The sequence below is a fragment of the Solanum stenotomum genome, unplaced genomic scaffold (genome assembly GCF_019186545.1).
Source record: "Solanum stenotomum isolate F172 unplaced genomic scaffold, ASM1918654v1 scaffold28228, whole genome shotgun sequence".
Taxonomy (NCBI): Eukaryota; Viridiplantae; Streptophyta; class Magnoliopsida; order Solanales; family Solanaceae; genus Solanum; species Solanum stenotomum.
This window is the reverse complement of record NW_026029900.1, coordinates 1-18543: the sequence shown is the minus strand read 5'-3', so window position 1 is coordinate 18543 and position 18543 is coordinate 1. Positions and strand designations below refer to the sequence as shown.

At 35.7% G+C, this 18543-nt stretch overlaps 1 protein-coding gene across 1 annotated transcript; it reads right to left on the bottom strand.

Annotated features, from left to right (window-relative positions):
- Positions 1 to 8983: 8983 nt before the first annotated feature.
- LOC125851606 (guanylate kinase 2-like) lies at positions 8984 to 12187 on the bottom strand. The gene is made up of 8 exons (XM_049531375.1): positions 12055 to 12187; positions 11843 to 11972; positions 11187 to 11549; positions 10096 to 10217; positions 9879 to 10014; positions 9695 to 9740; positions 9492 to 9597; positions 8984 to 9412 (listed from the first exon to the last, which is right to left on the bottom strand). Exons 1-8 carry the CDS (start codon positions 12159 to 12161, stop codon positions 9295 to 9297), a joined length of 1128 nt encoding a protein of 375 aa, XP_049387332.1. The 5' UTR covers positions 12162 to 12187; the 3' UTR covers positions 8984 to 9294.
- Positions 12188 to 18543: the final 6356 nt, after the last annotated feature.

The window sequence follows — 18543 nt, the reverse complement described above, 5'->3', positions numbered from 1 at the left end:
AAATTTGATGCCCAACAGAGGGGACTTATAAACCTTATGGTGCATGTAATTCCAGGACTAAGGGTACTCTCAACCTATCTAACTTGGTACTAAATACTACTCCCAAAAACATATGTATAGCTCATATAATACTGAGGCACATCTATTGCCAAAACTGATCATAACTAGTAACATATCTAATGTCAAATCTGTTCGTAAGCTTAAGGACATATCTGATGTCATTCAATATAAAATTATAAGTCTTAGGGCTTCGTATAGCCACAATGAAAAATACACTTCTCTTTCTAAATTCATAACCTAAAGAAATAGGCATATAATTTCATCATATTAGAGGTCATCTTATCTAACCATGCCAAATCTTTACTTACAACATTCAATTTAATGAAAGACTACTAGAATTCACTCTTCATGTGTGGGCTTTTGAAAACACTTAAGATATCACAAATAAATCATGGGTAATGAATGAGAAACCATAAATTGATACTTTAAAACTGAGCCCACAAGTTTTCTCCAATTTGCGTAGGAACCCTAATTTAGCAATTCAAAAGAATCAATTTAGAAGGCTGGGGTTTTTGGAACAAAGGGTGGAAGGAACCCATGTTGAATACCGACATACTTGGAGTATGAAAATTACGGAGAAATCCTTTGGATTTTGGGGCTGAACTTGAAGAAAAGCTCTGCTTGATCTAGACAGAAAATTGTCACTTCTTTCTTTTCTTTTCTTTCTAGGTCTGATGATTTTTGGAGAATAAATGTTTTGTATTTTCTGACTAATTTACTAGGCTTAGAAGAAGTAAAACAGCATAGTTGAAGTACCAAACGACGTAGTTTAAGTACTAGATGCATAGGAAAAATGACCAATACGACCCTAACTTAAATTCTGTCGAAGTGACTTCAAGAGGGACTTCATGGGCCGTTTAAAGCATCACGGCCCATCTAGTGGGTCGTGATTTATGTCATTCCCGACATGGCTTCACTAAAACAACCATAAATTTTTACTTCAGGCTCGAAATTAGGCAAACTTGGTGGCATTGGAAAGAAAACTCAAAGATCTGTAATTTGATAGGTTATGGGACACCTAATTCATTTTGTGTTGAAATATATGATTGTTTGAAGTTGACCAAAAATTCAAAGTTTGATAAGTCTTTCACGGACAACTTTATGGTTCATGTGAAGCTTCACGGACCATTTAGACGTATGTGGCCCTTAACAGTTACTAGGGGAAAAACCCCACCTAAGATGACCCAGTTAACGACCCATAAACATCACCATATGCCGTTTGGGTGTCCGTGTGATTGAAATCTGCCTAGGGCAGGTTCTGTAAACTCACCACGAGACCCTTAATGGATTGTGGTCCCCTACATGGCCTGTCTAGGGCTCCATGGAGGGTTCCATGGTCCACTTTTGGGTTCTTAACTTACCTGCTTAACCCATTTCTAGCCTTTTTCGAAGTCCGATGTGTTACAAAAAAACATGGATCATGCATGAGCTCATGTGAATTCAACTCAAAAAATATGTAATTACATCAATTCATGCATAAAAAGATATAAAACAATCAATTGAATCATAATTGAAAAGAACACATGAAGATTGAATAAAACCCTAACTTTGAATTGAGAATCTAACTTGTAAAACTTGAAGAATTTAGGAACCATATAGAGGAAAGGACTCCATAGGTAAATACTAACATATCTTAGAGATCAATTCCCAAAAGCTATGGTGAATGGAGACCTTGAAGCCAAACCCTAGTTTTTTTTTCCATAGCCTTAGGGATAATTTTGGAGAAGAACTTGGAGGGAAATTTGGGAATTGGGTGAATGAATGTAAAAGGGTAGTTTTATGACTTAATGGGTATTTATAGGGTTTAAAAATAGGACCAGAATGACTTAGAATAGGGTTAAAAACTTGGGAACAACCAAATTAACCCAAGAATGTGTGCAGGAAGTTGCTGGAAAATAATTGCAGCAACCCTTCATGGATGGCTCCACGGTCCGTGGAACACTCCACTGTTCGTAATGTCGTCCGTGAAACTTTGACTGTCTGTTAGAGTTTACTAAAATAGACAGAACTTTTTACTCCAAACTCGAAATGGAGCAAGCTTGGTGGCGTTGGAAAGAGGACTCATAGACCTTTAATTTGATAGGTCATGGACCACCTAATTCGTTATGTGCTTATAGATATGGTCATTTGAAGATAATAAAAATAAAATTTCATATTGAAAGTCAATCTGTAAGAAAGCTTTCAACTCAACTTTGTGCTAGGGGATTCTAATGACCTTAATTCATATGCAAAACCATTCTCACACTAAAGAATTGATCTTAACACCTAAGAACAATTAAGAAAATGAAGAATGATTTGAGTCTTAAATTAGAAATTTGTGGGGTGTTACACTTTCTCTTGAGCTTATTCATAATGGTGAAGACACCCCTATCTTGACACTTTGTGAGACTAGAAATTTTTTTGTTTCTTCTGCCTGGAAGCTCTTGAAATAGAAGAGAATAAAATCCCATTTTGAATCTAATATTTGGAAAAAAGAAGTGTCGTATGAGATGGCATTCTTCATATAAAGAGCCATTCACGATAGAATTTCCACAGATGATAAGATTTCTAAATTTGGTATTAACATTGATACTAATTGTAGTTGTTGTACTATTGTAGGTATGAAACCAACCATGGAGAATGTTGAACATGTGTTTTATAGTGGAGAATTTGCACAAACAATATGGCAAAGGTTTGTAGCATAGTTAGGTATTAGATGTAGAACCAGAACTCTTAGAAGCTGATTAATCGAATTAATGCTGGAATTTCAAGGCCAATAATTATGTGGCTGCATATATCCTCAAAATTATGCCAACCATAATGATTTGAGAACTATGGAGGTCCAAGTGTTGCTCCAAATATGATTCTGAAAGTTCATCTATCAATAGGTCCAACATTCTAATCACATTCAACATCTTTCAAGTTATCAAAGCTAGATTCAAAAGCATCCTAAGTGAATGTTGGGAAGATGTTTGTTTGATTTTTGATTTAAAAAAATATGGTTGAGAAGGTCGTCAGAGTGATCAAGTGGATTAAACCATCTCCCCATGTTCTTAAACTAAACATCGATGGATCATGCGTTAATGGAACTTATGGTGGGGGTGGTGTACTTAGGGTCTGTTTGGAAAGCCACTGGGTAATTGTAATTGGTGTAATTACTAGGGTAATTATCAACCTAGTAATTACGCTGACCTATTTATTTGCCACAGTGTAATTACAAGTGTGTTGTTTGGTTGCACAAATGTAATCATAAAGTTATATTGAATTTTAAAAATAAAATTAACTATTTAAAATTGAAATTTTATATTAGAAAAATAAGGGCCTTTATAAATGATATTAAATTGAATATTTAAGATATATATCGTCTTTTGAAAATATAGTAAGTAATAAAATATGTTCTTAACTAATATTATTAAAAAACTGAATTATATTTTTTCAACTTAGTATATTTTAATTAAATTAATCATAAAAACTAAAAGTACATCATTTCTATGAACATCATGACATGCATGTTTGACAAAAGATTAATGTAAAACATTTGACAAAAAGATAATCTATCAAGTATAACTAAAAAATATAACTTGCAATGTACAATATCGAGTCAATACTCCTAAAACAAATGAAATTGGAAATAAAACATAAGTTCTAAATTCAAAACAAAAAATTTAACATAATGCTCTTATGTCAAATTTCAACATAACATATATAAATATGATTTAAAAGAAAAGGTAAAAGTAAGTCCATAATTTTATTCAACAATGAATTCTACTTTAATTTAAAAATTAGAATATTAACAAAATTATACGAATGATTTTTTTTAGATAATACAGAAAATTGTATGGAATCACATGAAGTAAAGGTTGAGAATAAGAAGGAAATTAAATATAAATAATATAAAAAAATATTTTTAGAAAATATTAGAATAATAAAAATAAAAAAGAATTTAAAAAAATACATTCGAACGAAAAAATAAAAGGAAGAAATTAAAGGATAATCAGCTTGTAATTACACCATGCAATTACCAGCAATTCACAGTCTCTCCAGTGGAGAACGTAATTACACCCTACCAATTACACTCAGTTACCTATTGTCCAAGTAATTACATGACCAACCAAACAAGACAAACATTTTAATTACACCCAATTACATCAAATCCAATTACCATGGTGGCTTTCCAAACTGGCCCTTAGGGATTATCAAGGAATAGTCATCATGGCCTTCAGCTTGTCCCTAGGACATGGAACCAACAACCAAGCTGAAGTTGCCACCCTCCTTTTTTGGTTTGAAATGGTGCATAGTTAATGGTTTCAGTTCTATCATTGATGAGGTAGATTCTTTATCGCTGCAGAATTGTGTCATCGATGTCTGGGCAATTTCTTGGGAATCGAAGACACGATCAAAGAGATAAAGAACTTATAGGCATACATGATATATCTATTCAATGTTGCTTTAAGAAAGCTAATAAAGTTGCTGACAAATTAGCTTCCCTAAGTCACTCACTTACTCATGTATAAGGCTTCTCTCACGTCAACACTATCCCTAGAATAGTGAAAGTGATTATCAACATAGATAGGTGGGAGTGCCCTTCCTTTAGAGTCAAAAAGCATTAAGCAAATACTTTGAGCTATGATCCCCTTGAACCTCTCTAGTTGTGCTAGTGTTTTTCTTAGCTTAGATCTTTTGAGCATTCATGTGTTTGGTTCGACTGTGTGACCAAACTCTCAAGAAGTTATGGCCTAGCCCTGCTTCTTCAAATGTAATTTCTCTCTCAATGGCAATATATATGGTTTATATAAAAAAAAACCTTCACTATATATTATATATTATACATATATTATATACTAAATAGATATATAAAATCTTGAAAGTATGAAATCATTATTCCAAATTAAGAACCGATAGGATAAGATTATCAATAATAAAATAAGGATAAACTACTTTATTAGACATACATCACTACCATATATACTAATTTTATCTGTATTTTAAAAAATACATATATTACCGCTTTTAATATTTTATACCATATATTATTGAAGATACAATCAATACTCATATCCCTTAAAACTAGGATTGATTAATTATCTTTACTTTAAAAATCCAAAATTGGTGTGTTAATTAAAAAATATATCTTTCTCTCAGAGAGCATGAGTTAGGGTAAAACCCAAACTCTAACTCTTCCTCTTCCCTTGATCAGTCAAAATTTACTAAGAAGAAATACTTCATTAAAATGGATGTTCTATAGCTTGTCAACACACATCAAATTCTTAGCCTTTGATTTTCTCACTCTCAAACCAATTTCCCATGAATCCACCATTTTTCTCGCAGGGGAGACAACTCTTGTGGGCAAAGACAATGGGTATCGTTGTAAGCAGAGATTTCAAGCCCAATAGATTTATCAAATTCAACATTGATGATGGTATTAGTTGCATACCTTGTAATTTGTATACAATAGATCAACCAAGAAACTTCGTGTCACTTCTCATGTCGAATCTAGGCATAGTGAGCAACATTGATGANATTATCACTTTTAATATTTTATACCATATATTATTGAAGATACAATCAATACTCATATCCCTTAAAACTAGGATTGATTAATTATCGTTACTTTTAAAATCCAAAATTGGTGTTTTAATTAAAAAATATATCTTTCTCTCAGAGAGCATAAGTTAGGGTAAAACCCAAACTCTAACTCTTCCTCTTCCCTTGATCAGTCAAAATTTACTAAGAAGAAATACTTCATTAAAATGGATGTTCTATAGCTTGTCAGCACACATCAAATTCTTAGCCTTTGATTTTCTCACTCTCAAACCAATTTCCCATGAATCCACCATTTTTCTCGCAAGGGGAGACAACTCTCGTGGGCAGAGACAATGGGTATTGTTGTAAGCAGAGATTTCAAGCCCAATAGATTTATCAAATTCAACATTGATGTTGGTATTAGTTGCATACCTTGTAATTTGTATACAATAGATCAACCAAGAAACTTTGTGTCACTTCTCATGTTGGATCTAGGCATAGTGAGCAACATCGATGAATCAAAAGGTGAAGCAAGCACCGTTGCGGTGAGATGCCCTGACCAGCCACAAACGTAATCATAAAGTTTGAATAAGCGGAAAGTTACACATGTATTTGACACATTATTGATGTTTCTGATACATTATTGAGATACGATTATATGTATCTAGTTTTTATCAGTGTATCGTATTAAGTGTGTATGTATCTAATGAATATATTGGAGATTTACGTATTATTGGAAATTTACGCATGTATTTGACACAATTTGTTTTGTCATATATTTGAGTCTTGTCATATGTATATGGTCTTCTATCATGTATCTTAATATTATCATATATATTTGTTATGTTATTACAATGTATCTAACTATTTTTGTATTTATCTAAGATACATGTTTTTGGATATAACGTATGAAATTGATACTTGATACATCAAATTATACATATAAAAGATACATTATGTAATATTAGATCATATAAATAGATACATGAAATCAGTACTAGATACATTTATGATACATATGAATATACTTGTATGATACTCATGTATCTAAGTGTTTAGTTTGTTGTATACATTATATATTGATAATAGATACATTGAATTAATGAATTTATTATTTTAAGAGTAATAAAATGAAACTAATCAAACTATATGACTAAGATATACATGTTTTTTTTGTCTTTTATTAATAATATAATAAAATGAAATTAATTAAACATAGATATAATCCTTGATTTCCCCTTATATTAAGGGATTTAATTAATTTAACTTTTTAGAATTAATTGTCCATGTATTTTGAAAATCCTCAATTACTCCTCTAATTAAGGAAATATATTATAACAATGAATTTAAATAAATAAAATATGTACTCGATTTTAAAATTCTACAGATACATGTATCTCATGAATTTAGTGTCATGTATCCTAAGCACAAAATATGATAGAAACTATCGGGAATCTTAGTAATTAGAATCCAAACTAGTGAATTTATGTAGTTTGCACATAAAATAATGATAACAATAATAGTAATTTAAATGATAAATCTGAAAGATTATAAATATTGAACTAAATATCAACTTAAGCATACGATAAAATAAATAAGTTTAAAAATATATATCTAATTGAATAGCAATCCGAAAAATGGGTTATAGGTCAGTCAAAATTGGATGTCGACACCATTTTATGTTAACGCATTTTCAACTCACTCAAATTTAATCCAATCCGTCCATTTAGAAACCTAAATAAATCCTACATCACTTTGTTAATAGAATAACCCTCCCAAGTCCCACCCCTATACGGTTTCTCCCCTTGAATAAAAGTTACTATTTGATTCCATGATGTAGGGCAAATTACCAGTAGACTAGCACAAATTGCTCAGCTCAATCAAACTCAAGATTTTTAGAGTCCCTAAAATGATCTTTTGGCGAATAAAAAATGGCAGCCAACTTGTCAACTTGGCAGATTTTATGCATATGCTCTCATGTTTAAGGGTCCTACTCCACCACACACACTGACATGATTTATGCAAAGTTTTAGTTTCTTATTTCTTCCACTTGTGGGCTCAGTACTTTTGAAAAATGCAGCACGGCTTTTAATAAGTAGCTCCTCTCTTTCCCTTTTTCCTTAGAAGATACATCTTCATTTAGTTAAGAATAAGTTAAATCGGAATTAATTATTTCGAAACAAGTTATTTCACCATATATATGAGATAAGTTATCTCATCACTAAGATATAGTTGGTGGGATAAATAATCTCTAGATTGCCTAATACCTCAACCAAATGTGGGATAAAATAGTCTTGCATTTTATCTCTTATAATATTATACCTTATATGTCTGCTGAAGCAATAACTTAGGATAGAAATATAATAATTCTTTACCTTAGCTAATGTGGAGATTGTTGTAATAATTGAAAAATGAAATAGTTCTTAGGTAATTGTAACATCACTTATATAACTATCTATTTTGTTGTCTCATTTATATCTTGACGATTAGCATGAATCCACATTATTATTCCTTTATTTACCTTTTTTTTAAATTCCTTTTTCACTATTTTTTTTCTGTTATTATTGAATATTCTTGAGTCTCCCAAAAGATCAAACTTTCTCTATTATGTAAAATCTATTGTTGTCTGTTTACAAAAAGACCAAATTTACTTTTTGGTGTCTTGTACAAATTTCAGGCACTGCAACAAGGTAATACTATTTCAATTTAGATTTAGGTCTCGGAATGTTATTGAAATGCTGTGTTTGTTGTCCTTTATATTGTGGCGTGACACTCTTGTTTATTTAGGGATGGCGAAAGAGGAAGCAACATAGGCAAACTTTTAACGTGGCCTCCCTGACCCACTTGGCTTAGTATTTTTGACTTGACCTATTCACAATTTCAATGCTCTACTTCAAGTGGACCATTACCATGTGACACCTTGTGGCCAATCATATAACTTGTCAAATGGGTACAAAGGTATGGTCAAACAAGTGGCAAAAACAACTTCTACTTGTCAATTCTTCGTTTACTCACTTTTTTCCCGCCATATCAACAACGTTCATGACCATGTGAGCCACCAATAATAATATTCCTTCCGTTCATTTTTACCTGTTGCATTGATAAATTTTCAAAATGATGTGATTGCATGTTAATGCTCGGGGCTATATAATGGGTGGGCACTACTTCAATATCTAAAAGATCCAAACATGGCGTTATTGCAGAGGGAAAGTAGTTCTATCCATGTAATTGACAGAAAGTACCGTGATGGTGCATCAAATTCCGACTAAGTGGATTCATTGAGTACAATCCAACTGCCGGTTGCATCTAAATGAAATGTTTCACTTAGAGTGAAGAATTTAGAGCGAGCAAAAATACCTAATTCTAATTCTATCCCCCGGGATTGCACGGGAAACAATGAAATAAAGAGAAGCAACCAGTGTTGAAAAAACAGATATATGAATAAGCTATAGAAAAAGCTGAAAGAATTACATCCAACATACTCATTCTTGCTCTATGTAATCATTGAGTAGAACAGTTACATATCTTAGGCTTTCAATAGTTCAGGCTGCTAACCTACAATTTTCGAATCAATTAGAAATCATTTCTCGTTTAATAGCTGTATTAGGGACTAAACAGTTCAAACTATCCAAGTAAGATATCACGTAGTCAAATTGTGGTTCTCTTCAAGGGCTCGAACCTATAGAGACGTAAGAAGTGTAAAACAATTATTGAAACCAGGGGTGTGGTAGGTTAGCTCAGTTGATTGTCGCCATTTACTCTATCAGTGGAAGGATTGGTGACAAATAGATTTAGTCCTCGTGTCCGTCCTGGGGCCCCTCCTTTGAGCAAAGACAAGTCCAGAACATACCTGCGCCAAAGGTATCAGATGCCAGAATTCTAATATGGACTGTGTACACAAAAGGAAATGGATTAGGCAAATCACATACATGTTATCTGATGCCTTTTGATATTCTCCAGCACCGCAGTTAATTAAAATCTTCTGATCAATCTTCGAGACTAAATGTTCAACAGGCAAGTCGACTAATTCTGGATCTGCATTTAAGAAAAGTTCATCAAATCATTATAGCATACAATTGCCTGATAGAATCAAGGTAAGAACTGTAGGACAAGCTATGCGGTCATAACTTACATGTTTTATGAGCAGTCTTCACACCTTCAGTGAGACCCAAGATGTTCTACATAAATAGAAAGTTACATCATGTAGTGTCACTAAATGCAGTACTTGATCATTGGACATATAGATAAACAAGAAATATTATAACTAGAACCTTACAACTCTTAAGAAATATTACAATGAGAGGAGCAAAGCTTACCTTAAGATTCTCATAACAACTTTCTAGGTCATCGTTCACCAAAATATGATCAAAGAGGCCTGATGATTTTCCTTGTTCGAGTTCCGCCCTAGCATTTCGGAGACGCTTTTGGATTTGCTCTTCAGTCTCAGTTGCTCTGTTCAACAGATTGACAACAATTTAATAACCTATTGAACCTGGGCAATATGAAGATACTTAACATTCTCAATCAGCCTACCTTGCACGAAGGCGCTTCTCAAGTTCTTCAAATGATGGTGGAGATATAAAAATGAAAATAGCATCAAGAGAGCTAGCTCTCACAGACCTTGCACCTTGAACATCAATATCGAGGATGCATCTCTGCACAATCATACAAAAATAAAAGCTTGACAAATTTGCAATAGAAGGATCTATCAATATGCTAATGCACAATTTGGCCCATGTGTGCCATTAACAAGTCAATGTAAGACCCAAGTAGAGTTCAAACTTATTACTACTACATCCAGATCGTCATTTTTTGCAAGTTTATCAGGATTCTCCTCAGGTTCTCCACATAATATCTCATAATTTAAGTTGAATAACTCTATTTTTAGATACTTTAATTATTTTAAGGTGAATCCCCATACCCGTATCCATATATGGACCCATATCCCTGAATCTTAAAAATTAGATCATGAAGGATTCAACCTCTAGATCTGCACCCGTATCAAACACCCGCACCTGAGTCCAAGCAACTTAGGTAGTCTCTTTATATGGTCTTTCAGTTTTCACTTAATGAACTAGCTTTGGGACGACTTAGGTGCAAAGTTCATTTTTTTACAATGTCACAGAAACTATTTTTCATCAGAACATAACAAAGAGATAGGGAGCCATTCTCCCAGAGAATGTAACGAAATAGAAACTTGCATATATTCTCATGGCATGCACCAGAGAGAAAAATTCTTTCTTTTTCCTCTTTGATGATTAAAATATGTTTTCAAATGTCTTTCCCCCTGAGTCTAAAGGATTGGGTTCAGAGTACAACAGTCTACGCTTCTTTTTTTGTGATGAATTTCTGATATATAATGAAACTACATGAAGATAAGTTTAATCTCATTTTTGTATACTTAAAATAATATTTTAAAAAATTGGAACAAAGAAAATGTTTGAACTCCCAAAATAATATAGTATTATTCTTTTTGGAAGAAAAGTTGTATAAAACTTCTTAAAGATGATGATCACTTGGGTGCAAATTAACAACAATTTCAGTCACGCACCATTGGTCCAATATGTAGGAAATAACAACACCAATATTTTGAATTAAGAATTGATAGCATGAAGCGACGATACCTTGCCAGCATCAGCAACCACCTCAACTGCTTCGACACTGGTTCCATAAAGATTACCATGAACAGAAGCAAACTCCAGGAATTTCCCATCCTTTATCTCTCTCTCCATTACACTGCGGTCACTGAAATGGTAATGAAATCCATTCTGCTCTTTTTCTCTTGGTGCCCGGGTTGTGTGGCTCACAGAAAATCCAAACATAGATGGGAACTCTTTCATTAGTTCAGATATCAAGGTACCCTTCCCCACTCCAGAAGGGCCACTAATGACAATAGGCTTCTCCACATTACCTAAAACTCCCTTACTCCAGGCAACCACCTCATTCCCATGTGTCTTTTCCTGTTCTCTTATAAATGGGGTGCCCACCTACAAAAAGTATGTAACAATTTTTAGCATAACTTGGAAAAAGTGAGTGCCAGCAAATTAACTCATTCAAGGGTACTAAATAACATTCAAAACGTTAAGTGTCTCTCAATAATCACATTTTTTTACTTTTTTTCTAATAAGGATGGATATTACACCCACCGGCATCTCCAATTAAACATTTGGAGGAATGCTGATCTGAGCAATCAACACAGATTCAGCATGAGATCATGACTTCCAAGTTTAACAGACATAATAAGAACGTTTAATTATCTAAAGGGCATAAATTAACCAACCTCAAGAAACCAAAAGCATCCATCAGACTTGGAATTTCCCTTAATAACCAATATACGATCACCATTTAAAAGAACAGCTGAGTGGCCATTTGACACCTTGGGTTTAGTACCCAGTACAGTGGGGTTTATCCTGCAATTTATTTCAGTTTTTGTTCATCTTGTCTAAAAGATTCATAATAACCACAATGGATCCAAGATATACAGAAACTCACCATTCCCCACTAGATTTCTCAAAGATTTGAACTCCAATGACCGCTGTCGATTCATGATCAGCCCCGCCAATCACATACTGGTGAAAATAGGGAGGCAGAACATTCATTCATTGAATACAGTCATTTGGGTATATAAAATTNAGAAAAGTTTTATAGAGAAAAGCGGAAATCTAAACATCGTGTCAAAGACATCTAGTACATAAGAATGAATTTGGGCGAAGCCCGTACATCATGTTCCAAAACTAAAATTAAGGAAAGACTAAAAACAATAAATGTCCTGTCCTCGAAGTATGAGGACTCACCAAACCTTGAAATCTCCTCAAAGAATTCTAGCCACGAAACTGGGAACCCTGACTGCTACATTTGAGAAAATGTAGGCAAGAGTATGCGTTAGTACAAAAATGTACCAAGTATGATAGCCATGCATAAAAACATATAAAGTCATGCTAAAAAGGGACATTTTTATGAGCATGCAATGATTAAGCTAAAACATAAGATAAAAAGTTAGAAAACATGAGTCATAAAACATGATCAATGCAAGTGAACATCATCTTAAAACGTACGTACGATACTTCTTGAAGTAACCTTAGTTCATCTTAAGCTTGTTTGTGGTATAACACCCCGTATCCTAGACAGACCAAAAGTGCAGAAAAATCAGAAGTTGAAGGTGCCACCAACGGGCACCACCCACGGATCATAGGGTGCCCATGAACCATAAGTGGGGTCCGTGGTTGGTCACCTGCAGCCCCTGTTCAGATAGCCAAGAAAATTTGGCTAAGTCCAGAACTACACCATGACCTACGGATTGTAGGTGGGACCACAGTCTGTAGTTCATACCCCTCAGGACCCCTTCTTTGAAAGCCAAACGACAGTTGACAGTATGGACTGTAGGTCCGTCGATGGTCCATCAGTCAGGCCCGTCGGTTGGCCTCGACAGGTCGTTTTGGTCAGTTTTAGCCTAGTAACTTAATTAGACTTTACCCAAGTCAACTCATTTTCCAAAATTCATCCATGTTGAACGAGAAATGAGAGAAGGAGTCGACCAACCCTCTCCAAGAACGCAACAAGGTTTCCTCCAGTTCCAGCACCGAAATCGAAAGATTTCTCCGTGAAATTTGTCACCAGGTATGTGGGATTTCACTAGTGGGTTCCTTTCACCCATTGGGTCCCTAGAATTCAGTCAGATTCTTGATTCTCTATATCATGGTTAGACCTAAGGTTTCTTGAACTTTAGAAAAGTGTTGTGATTCAGCTGTTAGATCAATCCTAATCATATTATCATGTTTTTGAGGAATTGTTGCTTAGTTCGTTGCATGAAACTCAGAACCCTAGTTGTGTAGATTCGTTTAGTTTATGAATTACACTTGCTAAGTCAGTTTATTCAAATATACATGCCCCAGTTAAAAATGTTTCATTATCAGTATATTAATGTTGCATTTTCAGTTAGCATGTCAGTATGTTGAGTTATTTAGTATTACAGAAATTCAGTTATAATGTGTTACTTACATAATCAGTTGGGAGTAGGCTTAATACTGAGTGGACTAAGGGTCAGTCACATTCATAGTCCCAGAACTACGTACCCCTGTAGGATAAGTCCCCTCTGTGGGCAACATATTTAGTAATCACGCCAGTCATGCCTTTATACCCTGGCAAGGTATATTGGGTCCTCGATGGGGCAATATATCAGACTCCACAGATAACTCTCGTGGTTTTATGTTAGTTAACAGTAGCTCCCATAGTTAGTATCTAGTGCGTTGACCAGGTCATCAATATTAGTTCAGTATTCAGTCTCAGCATGTCATGTAGTTGGTCATTGCATTCAATTAGCTCAGTATTCAATATATTTCAGTATTTACAACATGTTCAGATTATGTCATTGCTCATTTTTCTTTGTTCAGTTATGTATATATATTGTTCAACTTTGTCCTATCCTGCATGCTCAGTACCTTTCAAGTACTGATGCATACTCTTCGCTACATTTTCTCGTGATGTTGGTTCAGGTCCTCAGTATTCATATCACACATAGATCGATTCCCGATCTCTAGTTCAGGAGTATCCATGGTGAGTCCTCATTCTTCGAGGACGATTGTCATGTCTTTTATTCAGTCATTCTTGTTTTAGTTTTGCTAGAGTTAGCTGGGTGCATGTCCCAACATCTCTAGTCAGTTAGAGGCTTTTATTTCAGACATAGTTAGATTCAGTTTTAGTTTGATCTTTCAGTTGTCATTAAAATCACTTATATATATATTTAGGTTTAGAATAGGTATTCCCCATCATTTCACTTTATGTTATGTTTTAAGCTTCCGCACATAATTATCTCATTTAAGTTATCTTAGTATGCTTATGATATGCCAGCTGGGTTAGCCTGGGGTCAGTCGTGATCTTAAGTCCCGTGTTTACGTCCAGGGGGTAGCCTCAGGGTGTGACAAATTTGGTATCAGAGCACTAGGTTTAAGAGTCCTAGGATGTTTGAAAAGCCGCACTAAGTAGAGTCCCTTTCATGAGTGTGAAGCATGCCACACCTATGAGGGGGAGGCTACGAAGTGTTTTAGGAAAAACTTCACTTTCTTGTTATTCTTATCGTGTGTGGGTATGATATCTTTTCTAACTCGGTGTTATGCATTTTCAGATCATGCCTCCTCGTAGAGCTTACCCAATGGATGCTAATGCCCGCAATGCTAACACAACTCCTCCAGTCCTACACTATGAGGTTTCGAATGCAGAATTTCGGAACACCATTCAACTTTTGGCCCAGAGTGTAGCCAACCAGAACAATCAGCAGGTTCTAGTTCCTACTAACGAAAATGGTGGATTAGTGGCAGCTAGGGTTCGAGATTTTGTTAGGATAAACCCGCCTGAGTTTCTAGGGTCGCAAGTTAGTGAGGATCTGCAGAATTTTCTTGATGAGGTCAAGAAGATATTTGGAGTGATGCAAGTAACTGAGAATGACAGAGTAGAGTTGGTGTCCTACTAGCTCAAGGATGTAACTCACATTTGGTTCACTCAATGGAAGGAAAATAGGGGTGAGAAGGCAGCCCCTGTGACTTGGGAATGTTTTACCGGAGCTTTTATGGACATGTTCTTCCAAGAGAGTTAAGAGAGGCTAAGGCTTAGAAATTCATGAATTTGAGGCAAGGTTCTATGTCAGTCCAGGAGTATAGACTTAAGTTCAATCTAGCTCACTAGGTATGCTCCATATATGGTTGCTGATTCCAGTGCACAAGATGAGTAAGTTTCTATTTGAGGTATCTGACTTGGTGAGAACAGAGTGCACAAATGCAATGTTGTTAGAAGATATGAACATATCAAGGCTCATGAATCATGCTCAGCAGGTTGAGGGAGATAAGCTTTGGGAATAGGCTAAGGACAACAAAAAGGCTAGGACATGCAACTATGAGTACTCTCAGCAGAAATCAGATGGTGGAAATCGCTCGTAGTTTCAGCAAAGGTCTTCAGCCTCATCACCTTCATCAGTTAGTGTTCCAACCTCCAGGTTTCGACATGATCAGAAAGGTAGGGAATCAGGATCTAAGTCTCTGGGGAGTGTTTCAGTTACCAGAACCTACCAACTTGTCCAAAGTGTGGTAAGAATCATCCGAGCGAGTGTCTTGCAGGAAATGATGGATGTTTTAGATGTGGTCAGACTAGTCACATGTTGAGGGATTGCCCTTCTTCTAAACACGGACAAGGAGGTAACAATAGTGGGGCTCAGTCTACAACTTCAGCAACACCAACAGTTCACCCAACTCAGTAGGGTACTTCATTTAGTACAAGTGACGGTCAGTGCCAGAACAAATTGTATACTCTCCAGGCTCGCCAGGATCAGGAAGATTCTCCTGATGTGTTTGCTGGTACATACAAGTCTTTCACTTAGATGTTTATGCTTTGTTATATCCAAGGGCTACTCTTTCCTTTGTTACTCCTTATATAGCAGTAAACTTTGGTGTCAGTCTAGAAACTCTCTTAGAACCCATCTCAGTTTCTACTCCAGTCGGTGATCCAGTTATAGCTAGATGGGTGTACATAAATTTCCCTATCACAGTCTCCCAAAAAGTCACATCAACAGATCTTGTAGAGTTAGAAAGGGTAGACTTTGATATCATTCTAGGCATGCATTGGTTACATTCCTGTTATGTCTCAGTTGATTGTAGAACTAGGATCATTCATTTTCAGTTTACAAACGAGCCAATCCTATAATGGAAGGGTAGTAGCTCAGTGCCTATGAATCGATTCATTTCTTACCTTAAGGCCAGAAAGACGATCTCTAAGGGGTATCTTTATCATCTAGTTTGGGTTTAGGATTCAAGCTCCGAAACTCCAACTCTTGAGTCAGTTCCAGAAGTAAATGAGTTCCCAGAAGATCTTCCCGGAGTTCCTCCCGAAAGGAAAATTGACTTTGGAATTGATCTTCTTCCAGATACCCAGCCTATTTCTATTCCTCCTTACAGAATGACTCCAGCTAAGCTTAAGGAATTGAAAGAGCAGTTGAAAGACCTCCTAGATAAGGGCTCCTCATCAGACCTAGTATTTCCCCATGGGGTGCACCAGTGTTATTAATGAAAAAGAAAAATGGGTCTCTCAGGATGTGCATTGATTATAGACAGTTGGACAAAGTCACAATCAAGAATAAGTAACCTATCCCTAGGATTGATGACTTGTTTGACCAACTTCATGGTGCTAGTCATTTCTTGAAGATAGACCTTAGATCCAGCTATCATCAGCTTAGAGTCAGAGATAGTGACATCCCAAAAATAGCCTTCAGAACTCGGTATGGTCATTATGAATTTTTATTTATGTTATTTGGACTAACCAATGCTCCTGCAGCTTTCATGGAGTTGATAAAAAAGGTGTTCAAGCAGTATTTGGACTTGTTCGTTATCGTCTTTATCTATGATATCCTCATTTAATCTAGGACTAAGAAAGAACATACGTCTCATTTGAGAGTTGTCCTGAATACTTTCAAAGATCGCCAGTTATTCGCTAAGTTGAGCAAATGTGAGTTTTGGTTGCAATCTGTCCCTTTTCTTGGGCATATAGTATCTAGCGAAGGGATCCGAATGGATTCTCAGAAAATAGAGGTAGTGAAACAATGGCCCAGACCTAACTCTCCTATAGATATCATAAGTTTCTTGGGTTTGACTAGTTATTACAGAAGGTTCATCGAAGGATTTTCATCCATAGCTTCTCCATTGACTAAGTTAACTCAGAAAAAGGTTAAGTTTCAGTGGTCAGATGAGTGTGAGAAGAGCTTCTCAAAACTGAAAACTAGGTTGACTATAGCTCCTGTTTTGACTCTACCAGAGGGTTCAGACGCTTATGTGATCTATTGCGATGTATCCAGAATCAGCCTAGGTTGTGTGTTGATGCAGCGAGGTAAGGTTATAAAATATGCTTCTAGACAGCTTAAGGTGCATGAGAAGGAATATCCGACTCATGACCTCAAGCTTGCAGCTGTAGTACTTGGCCTTACGATTTGGAGACATTACTTGTATGGTGTTCACGTAGATGTGTTCATAGACCATAAGAGCCTTCAATATGTGTTCACCTAGAAAGAGTTAAATCTTCGCCAGAGGAGATGGCTTTTGTTCCTCAAGGACTATGATATGAATGTGCTTTACCATCCTAGTAAGGCCAATGTTGTAGTTGATGCTCTTAGCAAATTACCTATGGGTAGTGTAGCACATGTTAAGGAAGAAAGGAAATAACTAGCAAAAGATGTTCACTGGCTTGCTCGCTTAGGAGTTTACCATATGAGCATATCAGATGGTGGTGTGACAGTTTAGAATAGGCCAGAATCTTCATTGGTAGCGGAGGTTAAGGAAGATCAAGACAATGACCCTATATTTCTTCAACTAAAGGGTGCAGTTCATCAGCAGGAAGTTGAGGTTTTCTCCCAAGGGGAGATGGTATGCTTCGCTATCAGGGTCGTTTATGTGTCCCTAGGTGGGAAAGTTAAGACAACAGATCCTTACAGAAGCCCATATCTCCAGGTATTCTATTCATCCAGGTGCCACTAAGATGTACTGTGATCTGCGAAAGGTCTTTTGGTGGAATGGCATGAAAAGGGATATAGGAAATTTTGTGGCTAAGTACCCTAATTTTCAGTAAGTGAAGGTAGAACATCAGAAACCATGAGGTATGACACAAGAGATTAACATTCCTACATGAAAGTGGGAAGTGATAAACATGGACTTCATTAAAGGTTTACCTCGTACTCGCAGACAACATGACTCATTTTGGGTGATAGTAGACAGAGTCACTAAGTCCGCTCACTTTTTGGCTGTCAAGAGTGTAGATTCGGCGGAGGACTACGTCAATCTTTACATTAATGATATAGACTGGTTGCATGGGGTTCCTTTGTCTATCATCTCGGTCTTCAGTTTATCTCTTATTTCTGGAAGTCATTTAAAATAGGTCTTGGTACTCAGGTTAACCTCAACACATCATTTCAACAACATACGGATGGTCAGGCAGAGCGTACCATTAAGA

Coding starts and splice junctions, on each gene's coding strand:
- LOC125851606 (XM_049531375.1), bottom strand. CDS start 12,161: ATGAATGTTCTGCCTCCCTATTTTCACCAGTATGTGATTGGCGGGGCT. Junction 10,015..10,095: donor GAGAAGCGCCTTCGTGCAAG/GTAGGCTGATTG, acceptor TCTGTTGAACAG/AGCAACTGAGACTGAAGAGC. Junction 9,741..9,878: donor GTTGTTATGAGAATCTTAAG/GTAAGCTTTGCT, acceptor CTATTTATGTAG/AACATCTTGGGTCTCACTGA.